The 14,856-nt window shown below is 45.6% G+C and overlaps 1 protein-coding gene across 2 annotated transcripts in view; it reads left to right on the top strand.

Annotated features, from left to right (window-relative positions):
- Ptcd2 (pentatricopeptide repeat domain 2) overlaps positions 1 to 6,831 on the top strand; it is a 31,397-nt gene extending 24,566 nt beyond the window's left edge. The window contains exons 9-10 of one of the 2 annotated variants that reach the window (XM_085676786.2): positions 600 to 713; positions 6,058 to 6,831. In XM_085676786.2, the coding sequence (XP_085532912.2) occupies positions 600 to 713; positions 6,058 to 6,282 (339 nt within the window). In that variant the 3' untranslated portion in view covers positions 6,283 to 6,831. Of the gene's footprint in view, positions 1 to 599; positions 714 to 958; positions 1,451 to 6,057 lie in introns of those variants that run through there. The other variant, XM_085676787.2, reaches the window with a different exon arrangement.
- Positions 6,832 to 14,856: the final 8,025 nt, after the last annotated feature.

Raw genomic sequence — 14,856 nt, 5'->3', positions numbered from 1 at the left:
AGCGTTTGCCAGGGTTTACATTTCAGCCAGGCACCAAGTGTGGTGTGTGTGTGTGTGTGTGTGTGTGTGTGTGTATGTGTGTGTGTGTGTGTGTGTGTATGTATGTGTGTGTGTGTGTATGTATGTGTGTGTGTGTGTATGTGTGTGTATGTGTGTGTGTATGTGTGTGTGTGTATGTGTGTGTGTGTGTACGTGTGTGTGTGTGTGTATGAGTGTGTGTATGTGTGTGTGTATGTGTGTGTGTGTGTACGTGTGTGTGTGTGTGTGTGTGTGTGTGTGTGTGTGTTCAGAGGTCAGAGCATAACTGTGAAGTTGTTTCTTGTTCTTTTTGTGGAATTGAGGAATCAAACTCACAGGCTTGTGTGGCAGGTGCCTCTGCTCTGTGAGGCACCTCACTGGCCCCAGCTACAGCAATGCCATTAGCTATAGAAAAATACATTTTTGCTAGTGAACATGCATACAGAGCACTTAAAAAACAAACAAAAAGCATATCTGAGCTAATAAATTGGGAAATAATATTAAAAACTGGTGTCTGTCAGTGCAGGCTCATCTCAACGTTGAAAGCCAGCTAGCTCAGTCTTGTCTGTTCTTTTATTCAGATTTTAATCCATGTCCGGTCAAATATGTTGGAAAACCTGATAAAGATCTTACAGGACACTGTTGACAGAAGTGTATCGATGTTTGTGAAAAGACACGCGTTCTCAGAGGAAGTGGTAAGTGTGCCAGCGCTGCAGATGGCACTAAGTGTAAGGGCACCCTAAGCTCACCTGGCATCATAGCCCTGAGACCGCCGTTCAGACACAGTAGTCTCTCCGGCGGTCTCAGGGCTCACATGCTCAGTGCAAAGACTACTTCCTCCTGGCGTACTGTACTGTGGCTTCGGGTTCCCAGGGAGCCGTCTCCTTTGTTGCGCCTTCCCCTGTACTATTCTGTAGGTAATTTCCTTTTTTCTCTCAAGTTTCCCATAGCACGAATAATAAAAACCCAGAGACAGATATTGGGGTTCAACCTGAAGATCAGAAAAGCAAAGCAGCCAACCACTAGAGAGAACTTTTACTTCTAGCAAGTCTTCAGACCCACAGGGCGAGATCCAGTCTCCACAAATCCTCTACACTCCACTGAGTTCCTGTCTCTTTCCCTTTATATTTCTGTCTCCACCCAGCCATATCGCTCCTGACTCAACCTCCCTAGTGATGGGATTAAAGGCATGTGATCCCAACTGCTGGGATCACCTTTGTGTGAGCTCTGTTTTTCTTTTAGACAGATGCAGTCTTGTGTAGCTCAGGGTGGTCCTGAACTCACAAAGATCGTCTGCCTCTGTTTCCCAACTCCTGGGATTAAAGGTGTGTGCCACCACTCCCTGGCCTGTATGACTGACTAGTGTGGCTGCTTTGTCCTCTGATCTTCAGGCAAGCTTTATTTATTAAAACACAGATAATATACCACTGTAGCATCCAGTACCTTCTCCTTGCTCCTCTCTCTGAGCTAACGCTGGCTTCCTGTTTGGGGGAGGAGGAGAATGGCTCGTACCCTGTCAGCTGCTGGCTGTGGTTGTGTGGTTGTGTGGTTGTGTGGTTGTGTGCCCATGGCGACTGCTGTGCTGCTCTCCAGCATCTCCACTGCTACTGGACATTGTCACACTTAAGTCTCGTCAGAATGTCCTTCCTTGTGGATCAGTCCTATCAGCGCTATTGTCTATACCATCTGTCATCTAAAGAAAGCAATTACCCTACAAATGAAAAGGGCTGGGCTTAGCGAGGAAAACTGGACCTTACAGATGCCAGTTCCTCCAAAGTTAACGTGATAAGGGAATGACGTCAGGAGGTATACCACTATACTTTTTCTGTGGCTTGGCTTAAAACACTTAAGAAAAATAGCTTCTTTAAAGGAAGGAATGACTTCAAGATACAGCTTAGTGGTTCTCTTCCCCAGCCCTCAGAGGCTGCCTTACTTATCTCCCACAAGGTCCTGACTCACTGATCCAGCTAGGTGGGGACCAGTGAGTGCCAGACCTCTGCCTCTACCTCCCCAACTTCCAGATGAAAAACACGCCTTCTTTGATCATTTTGGCTTTTTACATGGGTTCTGGAGATCAAATTTTAGGTTCTTATTTTTGCAAAACAGATATGTACTTGACAAAGCTGTCTCCCCAAGCCTTTACATAAAGTCTTCACGTTTATCTGTTTTTTATATTTCTTTATTTTGTGTTAATATATGGTGTGTGTACATGTGTGTGCGTGTGCACATGTTCATGTATATGTATGTGTGTGAACACAGATGTGCCATAGTACCTGTGGAAGTCAGAAGACTTTTTCAAAAGATGGTTCTCGCCTTCCACCATGTAATTTTAAGTTCAGGTTCTCAGGCTTGGTGGCAAGCACCCTGGCCTGTTAAGTCATCTTGCCTGTCTTAAAAATGTGTTTTTGTGTGACAGAAACACTATATCAAATAAAAAGGTGAATAATCTTGAAGGAAATACTTTGAAGTTTTTACTCATATAACAAAGAGCTGACCAATTCTAATGTGGAGAGTTCTTTTTGAAAATTACGAGAAAAGAACCAAAAGCCAATGCTGAACAAAGATGGGGTTCACTTAGGACTTGGAATGCTTTTAACCCTCGGGAAGACTCTCAGCTCTAACAGTGAATTCCCCAGAACCCCCATCCTGAAGTGAGATACATGGCTAGATACAGTCATATATTTACATCTAAATTAACGTAGAAAACCAAAACAGCTATGAAAAAGTGGCTAAAGAGTAAAAGTAGGATTTCCCTGAGTGTGTTTTGTTTATTTGGCTTTGCAAAAATAGTAAAAGCTTCCCAAACATTAAAATCGAATTGAATATAAATGAAGAGGAAACAACAATTCCTAAACACTGAAAACAGAATGAAAGAGGTGAGCTGTGCCTCACTGAGGACGTGAGCACGCAGCAGAAGTGACCGCTGCCCGCTTGAAATGTTTTCAAAGCTTTCTTTATTATTTAATGTACCTCTGTGTGCCTCTGAGTTTCTCTGTGTCATGTGTGTCCAGGTGCCTGCAGAGACATCTGGTCTCCTGGTAAAGGAGTTAGAGGAGATTTTAAGCTACCCAGTTTGGTGCTAGAAACTAAAGCTAGCTCCTCTTCAAGAGCAGTAAGCACCCTTAACCACTGAGCTGTCTGTCCAGCCCAAAATGTCGTCATGTATACCTCCAATAACACGTCCAGTGGTTGGGGAGGGAGTGAAGAGCTAAGGAAAGGTGTTAGCACCAGTCATGCCCACACTGTCATTTGTTCTGACCGAGTGGCCTGTGGGTTGGTCCTCCTTCCTTGTTCCTCTTTCCTGTGCTTTGCCAGTTCTGCTGATGGCTGAGGTGGCAGGATGGGCACCAGGGAGCAGGTCACACTTCCTTCATCATACCGCACCCCAGCTCTGTCTCACCTGTTTCCTTGCTTCTGCTTCTTCCTGATGGCAAAGGAGTTATCAGGAAGCTTACTGGCAGGATTAGCTTCTTCCTACTAGAGGGCCTCACTCTGCCTGGGTTGTGATTTTCCCAGATCGTGTTGGATGGAGTAAGTTTTAAAAGCAGAGGACGTGGAGATATGAACAGATTCTAGAGTGCACAGATGTGCTTGTGTGTGCTGGAGATCATGTGTATACACACATGCACGTTTGTATGTGCATACTTGTGTATGTGATAACAATACTGATGCAACTTCCGTTTCTCTCAGTAGTTAATTTTAATAAATCATTGTGGCCCGTTGTTGCCCATTTATGTCTAAAGCACACAGACAAGCCTCACACTGAAAATTCTGACTTAAGACTCTTTCACTTAGAAAACTCGCCCTGGGCTTCAACCTGGTCCCCCTGATTACCTGAGACTTTCAGGGAATTGCTTGATGAGAAATGAACCTTTTGAGCTAGTTGTTTTGTTCATTTGTTTCTTTGGGTCCCTTGTTGTGTTATCATTGTTGTTTTCCGAGGCAGGGTCCTGCTGTGCACTCAGGCTGGCCTAAAACCCAGGAACCCCTACATCGGCCTCTTAGGAGCTGGCATTTCCACCAAGTGCAGGCATGTGATCCAAGTGTGTGTGTGTGTGAGAGAGAGAGAGAGACAGAGACAGAAACAGACTATATATGGACTCTAATATTACAAAACTATATTTTTGAAGATATTATTTTCTAAATTTTGCATGTCTTGAGTTTTTTGCCTACATGTATGTCTGTTCACCTGTTGTATGGAGTGGCCTTGGAAGCCAGAAGAGAGTGCCAGATCCTCTGAAACTGGGGTTACAGATAGGCTGTGAGCCAGCATGTGGGTGCTGGGAGCCAAAACTGGGTCCTCTGGAAAGAAGCCAGTGCTTGTTACTGCTGAGCCATCTTTTCAAACTCTATATTTTGAAAATACTGTACTTAATGTTTATATCAATAGTTATTAAAAGTGTGTTGAGTCTGTCAACTATGGTAGATGGAATACCACAGAGGAGTATAGGAAAGAGCTTCCAGTTTCCTGCAGTAATGTTAGTGAACGTGCTCCAGTATTAGCTGTTTTCTCATTGGCTTTTGAAAACTGAGGTAACAGAGCAATATGATGTAATTTCTTACCTGCATCCCGTGGCTGTTGGGATGCTGATGAAGGTTTCTGCAGTGATGAACCCACCGTGGCCTATACAGCTGGGTGAATGTCCCTCCAGTCTGTTATGCTGTGCTTCTCTGGGAAGGCTGTACTGTAGACAGAAGTTTCTGTCCCATCTGGTCCTGCAGCTGTTCAGTCCCAATGAAATACACAGAGGCTTATATTAATTCTAAACTGTTTAGCCTATTAGCTCAGGCTTATTGTTAACTAGCTCTTACAACTTAAATTAACCGATAATTCTTATTTATGTTTAGTTGCATGGCTTGGTACCTTTTCTCAGTGCAGCATTTTCATCTTGCTTCTTCTGTGTCTAGGTGACAACTGCAGCCCAGCCCTTCCTCTTCCCAGAATTCTCTTAGTCTGGTGGCCCCACTTATATTTCCTGCTTGGCTACTGGCCAATCAACATTTTATTAAACCAATACTAGTGACAAATCTTTGCAGTGTGCAAGAGCATTTTCCCATACCCAACATGAACGTGACGATCATCCACTGTGAACTCGAGTGCTAAGGAAACCGTTCTCACAGAACATGAAACTGATTATCTACAGTTCAGTCAGGAGCCCATGTTTGGAAGGATTTATTTAGAAGATGTCCAAAGGATGTTAGGAAGCTTGATCCTACTTAACTTGCATTGGAATGCTAGGCTGAGTCCTCAGTTGGAATTGAACTAAGTAAAAGTTAGGCTTTGTGCAGATCCTGATCCTGAGCTGACCCACTTTTGTAGGGTTAGTACCGTGGACTTGTGACTGCTGTGTCTACTTCTGGTCTTCTACTCTGTCTCAGACCTCTCTGGCCAGTGGTCTCCTTGGCATGCCTACCTTGATGTCCACCCCCAGAAGAGATTCTGGGTTTCCCCTCCCGTTCTGGACCTCCCTGTCCCCCTAGCTCAGTAAATGGCAGTACCCATCACCGTGTTCCTAAGACCCCAGTTAGGAAAGCGACGTTGGCCTCCTCTCCTTCGGCTCGAGTCCCTTGCCAACCCCCACAGTGCACCTCACCTACCCTCACCTCTCCTTCTTTCCTGTGTTTCCCAGTCACCACCACCTTTTCCTCCTCTGGGCTGTGATGGGGTTCCCCCCTCCATTTCTCAAGTCTCGGTCAGATCATAGCCCTTGCCATCCCCTGGCTTTTAGGGTAAATTCCGAGCATCTTTCCTAGGACTCTATGTAAAGTCTGTACTCTCTGACCCCTGCTCTCACCCTTACTTTGTTGATTCCGCTGGTATTCGACCTCTCCCAGTTGCGTTTTGCTATAAGGCATATGCTGTTTGACTTCCTTTTAAGGTTCTGAACTCTGTGGCTTCCAGAGACTCTTAACAGTCACCCAGGCCTGTGTGCCCTGGTGTTCATCTTTGTGTGTACGCAGGACATTTCTGCATGCCTGTTTCTGCTTCTTAGAGGATAGGAAGATGTCATTGTGATGTAATGACTACTCTTCTTCCAGCTGGCCAAGGTGAGGGACAAACTGAAGGACAACCCCACACTCGCGGCCAGATTTGATGAGGTCTATGGGAAGCTGCACGTTAACGGCCTAGTCACCATTTACACACTGGATGCTCTGCTCTGTCATGTTCCCCGGGACAAGAAATCCAACACATTGTTGTTAAAGAAGAGGACAGTCAGCCGACGGACCTTACAACCTCTCAGCCAGTCCCTGCTGACTGAATAACTGTGTTTTCAGCCTCCCAGGTCTGGAGGAGCTGCCGTGGATGAATCATTGACTTCTCCAGGGTGCCAGGCATCTCACTTCAGTGCACTGTGCTAGCACCTGGTCTCCCTATGTCCAAGTCCCCTGGGTGGTGACTTGCCAATCAAAGAGATGTGAAGAGCTAGCTCAAGCAAGGGAAGCACCGTTGCCACAGAAAGGCAGCTTCCCCTATGTCAGCCACACCAGAGTAAGGGCCACAGCCACAAATGCAGCTCAACATCAGAGCGACACTCAGAAAGTACCTGCAGAAGGAATTTCCCATGGTCTCGTCAACCTTGAGTGACCTTTCACAGGAGAGATGCCTTGCAAGCGATGTCCTCGCTGAATTCGAGAGATCTGAAACCCTCTACCATGTGGGGAAACGGGCAAGGCCTTCTCTCATTTCTGCCATCATTTTCCCATCTACAGAGTAATATTGCCCGTGTGTGCTTGGATGATCTGACATTTTCAATCAGGGTTCGGTAGAGTTAATCTTTCTCCCAAACAAGAAATAAAAGGAACCTGCGCAGACTTGAGCTTGTGTTTTTCTTTCCTCAGCATGTAAACAAAACCAGAATTTAGCTTTCAGAATTGGTAAGTATGCTGAATTTAAATAATTATTGCCTTTGTTGTTGGCAAATCCTGATTTAAAAAGCCATGGGATGCGTAGTTTTCTGTGCGAGTGTTCTATTTAATATCATAAAGACTTGATCCTGCATGTCACTGTGCTTGCTCTGCGCCTTCTCTTTGTGCACACTATTTTTGTTATTTGATTATTGCCATTATTATAAAACTTTCTTGGCAGCGGGCCGTTTCTGTGGCAATTTGAAATGCAGCATTGGATGAATTGTGCATGTGTGATCTTTTCCAAAAGGTAGCCAGGAGCCATCTCCCTCAATCTTGTTTCTGAAGGTCCAACCAGGTGTTGAGCCCAGCAGCAGAGACCAAGTGGGCTTCAGACTTGTCCTGGAGGCCATTTCCAGAATAAAGTCTGTTCACTTCGTTGTTGTTCTCAGGCAAGAATTGTCTGTAGAATCAGACATTTTAGAGTCAGAGAAACTTCCCGTATCTCCTAACTCCCTCGTCTTTCAGGTTAAGGAAATGGCTTGTCCAACTGGCAGAACTAATTTGGGTGGGGCACTAGATTCCTGGTCCCACAGGGTCATATTATTATCTCTTCTGACTGAAGCAGTTCCTCCTAAGATCTTTGCAGACTATTAAGGACTCCGTGACTTATCGCGTGGCCGCAGGCTGTCAGTTGGCTCATTTGGTAAGTCGGGCTAATGCCAGCACACTGGGTTAGAGTAAGTGTGAACTCACCGAGAACATGAAGCAGGCAGGCTGTGCCTGGCACAGTAAGTACTGTACTGCATCATCCATTACCACCTTAGTGGGGGCAGAGTGTCCCCACCTTCTGAGGAATTGCGTGAACTGTGCGCAGGAGCCCACCTCACAGATGGCAAACGGATTTTGCCTGTCTTGTATGAAGTATTAGACATCCTCATTTAAAAACAAAACCCAAAAGTTTCCGTCTTCACAGAAGATAATGGAGCCAGGTGTTGTGAACATCTTTAATCCCAACACCCGGGGCAGGCAGGCGTGGATCTCTCTGAGTTCAAGGCCAGCCTGGCCTACTAACATGAGTTTCTGAGTTTCAGGCAACCAGAGCTGTTGCACAGAGAAACCCCCGTCTTAAACAAGAAAAGAAAACAATGTCTTACTGGCATCTGTGGGTGTGGTGTTTTGTCAACAACAACAACAAAGCTTAGCAGTTTCTCTGCCTTCAGAGCCTTGAGAATAGACCTTGCCTCCTGTCCCCCAACTTAACCTTGTGTCTTTTCTTGCTGAGCATCTAAATGGCTGTAATGTCTTAAATAAATGTGGTGACGATTGCTAGGTCACAACCACTCATTAACAAAACAAGAAGGAAGAAACCCAAACAGCTTTGTGGACAATAGATAGCAACCTTCCCTAATCCCTTCTCCCCTGAGAGAGGGGCAGCTGGTGCTCCGGTGAGACCCATTTAACGTCTTAGTGCCGAGGTAACTAATGCACAGTGCTGTAGTTGGACACTTCCTTAAAATGTGTTAGTTAGAAATTTAAAATTTAAAAATATAAAAGGCAGGATTGTTCCTTTGAGCTATAGCAGTGGTTTTCAACCTGTGGGTCACTACCCCTATGGTGATCCAACAACCCTTTCACAGGAACCACAGAGATTTTGTAAATCAGATATTTACACTGTGATTCATAACAGTAGCAAAATTAGTTCTGAAGTGGCAATGAAAATAATTTTATGGTTGGGTCACCACCACATAGGAACTGTACTAAAAAAGGGTTAAGGCATCAGGAGGGTTGAGAACCCACTGCTCTTTAGGTACGTGGGTGACAGGGAATTCAACAGAAGCTCGACCACTTATGCCAGCGTTAATTAAAAGAAAGAAGTGGCCACTATATAGCAGGGGTTACTGTTTGTCAGGTTCCTGCGGAACCGGGTAGGTATCTCATTGAATCCTCAGGGGAACCCTCTGAGGTAGTTATGACCCCACTACTTGGGAGAAGCTCAAGTTCACAGATTTGATACCAGCAAGTGGAAGGCAATGGCATCTCAAAGCAGGCAGGTGGGAAACATGGTTTTATTTACACGTCTCTACTGCCTGCACGTGTGTGCATGTTTGCGTGTGCACATGCTTGAGTGTGTATGGGGCTGACTTTTATTCATGCTTTGTTCTTTTCCAACCTACAGCAGAAGAACTTAGCAGAGACAGCAGAGGGCGCCCCAAGTCTCTTGTTTTGCTTTTTGTGGGGTACCAGTTTTCAAAAATGTCTTCCATTTCTGGAAGACAGAACAGAGATTGATACTACAGGCTACACAGGTAAGGTATCCATGTACCTTAGGAGGTGCAGAATGTTGTTTTCATTTAGGTTAAGAGTTGTCTAATGTGGAGAGGGCGTTTGTAGAGAAGCCTTTGGGGTTGGTGCTTCACAGTAAACACGGGAGTGCAAGCGTGTGAGAGCCTTCATACACACTTGTATGTATGAAAAACACTAGGTGGCTCACTGGAACACTCACTCCTGGAATATTCCATATTTAGGGGAGGAAAATCACGGTATCCTGGAGAATTTAGCTCTGCCCAATTCAAAGAATTATTCAGAGGTCACATTTGTATTCCATGAATCCAACTCATTTACTGAGTCTTCATAGAATATTGATTATAATGAGATTGGGATTCAAGTGAAAGACCAGAACGCCAGGGAGGAGCAGAAGGACAAAGGCTGTTGATCAAGAGGACTTACTGAGAAATCAGTGAGCCATTCTCAAAATCCTCCAACGCACCAGAAGGAGGCTCTAAGGCTGAACAAGGAGACCGATTCAGCTAATCTCCAAAGGAGCAGTCTTAAGACTGTAAACCTCTCAGGGAGAAAGCTACGCTGAGCATTTTCTGCACACACTGTCAACACCGGCACTCAGACCAGGAGAGAAGGCCTCGCCATTTCCTTGAGCCTAGCCCGGGAAGGCTCTGCCGTTTTCCCATGGGCCTGAGGCTTTGGTTCTTGACAGGGCTGTGCTCATGCCAACAGTACACATTCACTCAGGACTTAACTCTCTCGAGGCTTACTCTGTTGCTCGCAGTCTCACGTGTTCGATAGCTACCTACCCCAACTCCTATAGAGTTCTGAAGTTAAAGCCAGAATTATTTCTCTTTGAGTATGATGTTAAGCAGGCTTTACGTAGGCTTTTGTATTTAAGGCTTGAGGTAGAGAGAGAGCATAAAGTCCCCTGCGCTGTGCAGAGAGAAGGTGACTTTTTGGGCCCATGGCCTCTTGTCACGATCCGTAGCACGAAGCTTACTTCTACAAGATCTGTGTTCTTGGGGTGTGGGGTAAAAGGGGATCTCCCTTTATAACTCTGTCTGAACTCAAGGTCCTCCTGCCTTAGCCTGCCCAGTGCCAGGATTGCAGGTGTATGCCACTCTACTTGCCCAGGGTCTTCCTTGACAAAGGGACAGATTAGAATCCGTATCCTCATTGAGTGAGTAGCAGCTCTGGGCTTCCACACCCCAACATGACCTTAATCTTGTTGTGACCATTTGACCCTGAGCTGGTAGCAGGACTTTGAAGGCTGCAGAGCCTGTAGGAGATGTGGCTGTCTGGCAAACATAGGTCATTAAGCCAGACTTGAGGGTTAACCTGTCCCTGGTTCCTACCTGCTTTCTCTACTTCCTGTCCCACTGCCAGGGGAAGATGAGAGCTGCCTTTGCCCCGCTGTGCCTTCCCTACTGGGATGGACTGAAATCTCTTTGAAACCATGATAAATCATTTCTGCCAGACATTTTGCCAAAGGAACAAGAAGAGAAACAGTTCTAGTCCTGTGGGTCCCACAGCCTTTGCCTCCTGCTCGGAACTGAATAGCGAGCTCAGTGAACTGTAGGTGTAGCCCAATGATATAAAACTGTTATCCATATAGAGTATGCAGATTTGCATTTATTTGTCTGTTTTATTTATTTTTAAGGCAGGGTCTTACTTTGTAGCCCGTACTGGCTTGCAACTCACTATGCAGCCCATGCAGTCCGTTCTCTAACTCATGATCCTCCTGCCTCAGGTTTTAAACAGTTTTTTTTTCCTCTCCAAGCATTTCATTGTCCGAGTAAGGAGCTGGTCTTCGAATTACCAGTTATCTAATTTCACTGATATGCTCTTGTGTGGGATCTTCATAGAGGGGTGGAGGGTGGGATCCAAAGGGGCCAGCACACTGCCAGCCTCACAGTGCCAGTTTCTCCCATGGTGATGGCTCTAAGTCAGCAGGTGAAATGAGCTCCTATGTCTTTAAGCTGCAGGGTTGGTGACAAGCCAGTCTAAAGAATAAAGAAGATCAGGTGAAACTTGCTACATGTCAATAGATTTCTTTGGATTCCTTTGTCCTTGAATTCTACTTCCTCTTTTCCCTTTTTCTGTTCTATTTTCTGTCTTCCCATCATTTTGTAAATGTTTCCGTCTTTAAGGGGGGAAAAAAAAGAACAATGTTAGGTCCCCTTTTGGGGTGTTTTGTGACAGGGCCTGGCTTCCTATGCTCTCATCCTCTCCTGACTCAGAGGAGAGGCCGCTTTACTGGAAATTTGTTTGCTTTAGTCCTGTGTTTCCCCTAGCCTAACTTTATTAGAAAGAAGAAGGGAACAGGTCAAGATGAGAAAAGCGACATCCTGGAAAGCCGCCTTCCGCTCCAGCTGCCTGTGGACAGTAGCAGGGCCTTGTGGAGCTGCACATTTATCCTCAGCACTGTCTCACAGGCCAGCATCTTGTGCACCGTGTGACCTGAATTATGCCTCTCAGAGGAAGGCATAGGCAAGAAAAGCTAACCCCTATTTTTATTGCAACCTGAGCTACATTTCTGTTTTCCCAGTTTGTTCAACAAAGAATATTTAACAGTCTTTTACCTGGAAACCACACCAAGAACAGATTAAAAAAAAAAAAAAGCAGTGAAATATGTCTGTTGGTTCTCCATCCTCATGCCGGATGTTCAGATCCAGATCCCTCAAAACAACCCCCGACCTTGATTCAGCGCCCAGCTCTGGGCTGTGCCCCATCTTATAGCTTCAGAAGTGCTCCTTACATCCACACTCATACTATCTGGTTGCTTTTGCCCTTATTCATATTTCACCTAATTAGTATTTAGTGGTGAGGAATTTCCATTTTTAAATTGATTCAACTTGCTCTCAAAATGGAAAAATGGATAGAGGATACTCAGTCACACTATGGCGGGAAGTGGAGAATGTTTGCTCCTGAGATTAGGGCAAACTGCAGAGCTAATGAAGACTATAGATAATGGGAAGAAATGAAGTCCATACTTACTATGACTCGGTGGGTCCCACTTCCGGAAAAGCAGTTATCACCATCTCCCACAGCACACTGAGACAGTGTGGGTGTTGTGGAATGCTGTCCTCTGGTCACGTCTGTCACTGTCTCAAAACTAGAGCCCTATGATCACCTTCCAGATCAGGCCCACTAACATTCCTGATGGAAGGAGCGGACTCGCTGTGTGTCTCCAAGAGGCCCATGAGTGCCACAGAGGACTGTTGAAGAGGGCCCCACCACTCCCTGAGTACCTGGTGGTGACTGGGGAGGGGACTTTTCTTTGTTGGAGTTCAACTGTAAGCTGCCCATGTTCCTGTAGGTATCTCCTTGCCCTTGCTCATGCAACAACCAACTTATTGGATCAGCAAGCTAGCCTTGGGGTAATCATTTCCTAAGTCTGTTGATGGTGCCCTTTCTGGGGTGAAAAGATATTTGCTCATGTCTCCCAAGGGAACAAAGCACAGCACATGGGACCACCCTTGTCTAGAGTGGTTTTGAAAACATTCTCACCACCAAACATGGGGATTTCATGATAGCAATAACAATCCCTTCCATTCTTTCCCCTTTGTTATACTGCACATCTAAAACAATAAAAGACTTCAACAACTAATGGAAAGAGAGCTCGTTCCTTGGTTGATTCCCATCAGTGCCAGCAGCTACCATGGCAGTGGCCACAGCAGAATAGTGACATGCAGGGCAGGCCTCTTTCCTACCCACACTCTTACTAACCTTAGTGGCTGGGAGCTGGAGAAACCTAACCTGCCTGCAAGCGTGTGGCAGCGTTTTCCTGGTAACCAGCAGTTTCGCAAAGAATAAAAATGAAAACCACCATGACCACCGTGAGGTTCCTTTTCATGAGTTTCTATACGTGGGAGAGATACCTCTGTTCCTAAAGACTGAAAGTCTCAGGAATGGGCTGACAGCTCTTCTCAGGGCCCAGGGCGAGGGACACCCCTAAGATGTAATCCCTTTCCATCTTTCCTCAGCTACTAATTTGGAACCCCTGAAGTCTCTTTATAGTACAATAGTTTGTAAGTCGTGATTGCAAAGCCCCAGAGGGTGCCAGGAATACCATTCGGTTTAACCTTGGCAGCCCTGAAGACCACAGACCACGGTGCACAGCTGTATAGTGTGTTTCCCATCCAAGGGCATTTGTCAGAGCAGAGGAGGGGAGGCTGAGAGCCACGGCCCCACCTAAAACATGATGCAGCTTTCTTAGTCACCCAATCCACTGTGTAGACCACAGGGGTTGTGAACTGCCACCTTCTCAAATGAACTCTCTCATTTGAGGGAGAATGTCTAGGGTTTCTAGTGCTGCGATAAAACACCATGACCAAAAGCAACTTGGAAAGACAGGGTTTGTTTCAATTTACAATTCTCAGGTCACACTCCATCACTGAGGGAAGTCGAGGCAGGACCCTGGAGGCAGGAACTGAAGCAGAGGCCATGGAGGAGCACTACTTACTGATTTGCTCAGCCTGCTTTCTTTACCATTCAAGACTACCTGACCAGGAATGGCACTATCCACATCAATCATTAATTTAAAAAATTCCCTACTGATTTGCCTATGGAATAAACTTATGCAAAAATTTTCTCAATTAAGAGTCCTTTGCCCACACTTTTAAGCCCAGCACTCGGGAGGCAGAAGCAAGTGGATCTTTGTAAGTTCGAGGCCAGCCTGGTCTACAGAGTAAGTTCAGGACAGGCTCCAAAGCTACAGAGAAACCTTATCTCAAAAAGAAAAAAGAATTCCCTTTTTCCAGATATGCCTAGGTTTGTGCCAAGTTGGCAAACATCAACCATCACAGAGAATGTTTGGAACATGCTGTTCACTCTTGCAAAACCTCCAAAGACTTCCATTGTACTGAGCAGTGACTCCAAAGACCATATCGTAGGCGGCTGGCCTCTCTGATCTTGACAACTTCTTTCAACCACACAGGCACCTTCTGCCAGGTCCTGTACGACCCGGCACATGCACGCCCAGGCCGCTGCCCTTGCTTTCCTCTCTGAGAGGCCTTCCCGTGTCAACCGCTCTCCATCGCCCTCCACTCTTTGTTGCTTTTGTCTCCCTTAATCAAATCATACTTGTTTCTCAAATTTTCTCTCTGGTTATTTCATAGCCATTCCTAGAAAAAGAGTTTGGCCTATTGCTGCCTGCATTCCACTTGCCTGTTTGTGTGAGAGAAGTCTTCCTGGCAGCAGCTACTATCTTGTCGTTGGTGCCCCCAGTACAATGGCAGGATTGAGTCATACACTAACTATCCCAGTCCACAAAGCTGTAAGTCTTTGGCATCTGACAGATGAAGTTTGTCCGCTAGACTGGAAGCTCTGTTTGCCTTCTTCCGTCTCGAGCACACAAGTAGTTGTCTGGAATTCAGTAAGTGTTGAATAAATATGTATTAAATGAACAAGCAAATAGATGAACATATAATCCAGCCAAATAGTTCTAGAAAGTACTTTTCTTAATTCAGCAACCACTTATTGAGCATCATCTTATGCTGTTCATTGTACTCTGGACAGAAGACACCACAGTGAGGAGAGACATCAGATTCAAGACAAGGTCAAGAACAATACCACATTACAGGTACAGGTCAGCAACAGTGTGAACCATAAGGAAAGATTCCATCCCAGGCATGCTAAGATGGTGGCCGGGCAGACAGAGAAGGATGGAGAAGCTACAGGTGGAGTGAAATGAGTTGTTTGCCC

This window comes from Myodes glareolus, chromosome 15 (genome assembly GCF_982192425.1).
Source record: "Myodes glareolus chromosome 15, mMyoGla1.1, whole genome shotgun sequence".
NCBI classification, from domain to species: Eukaryota; Metazoa; Chordata; class Mammalia; order Rodentia; family Cricetidae; genus Myodes; species Myodes glareolus.
The sequence above is the reverse complement of the archived record's forward strand: the minus strand, read 5'-3'. Positions and strand labels throughout refer to the sequence as shown.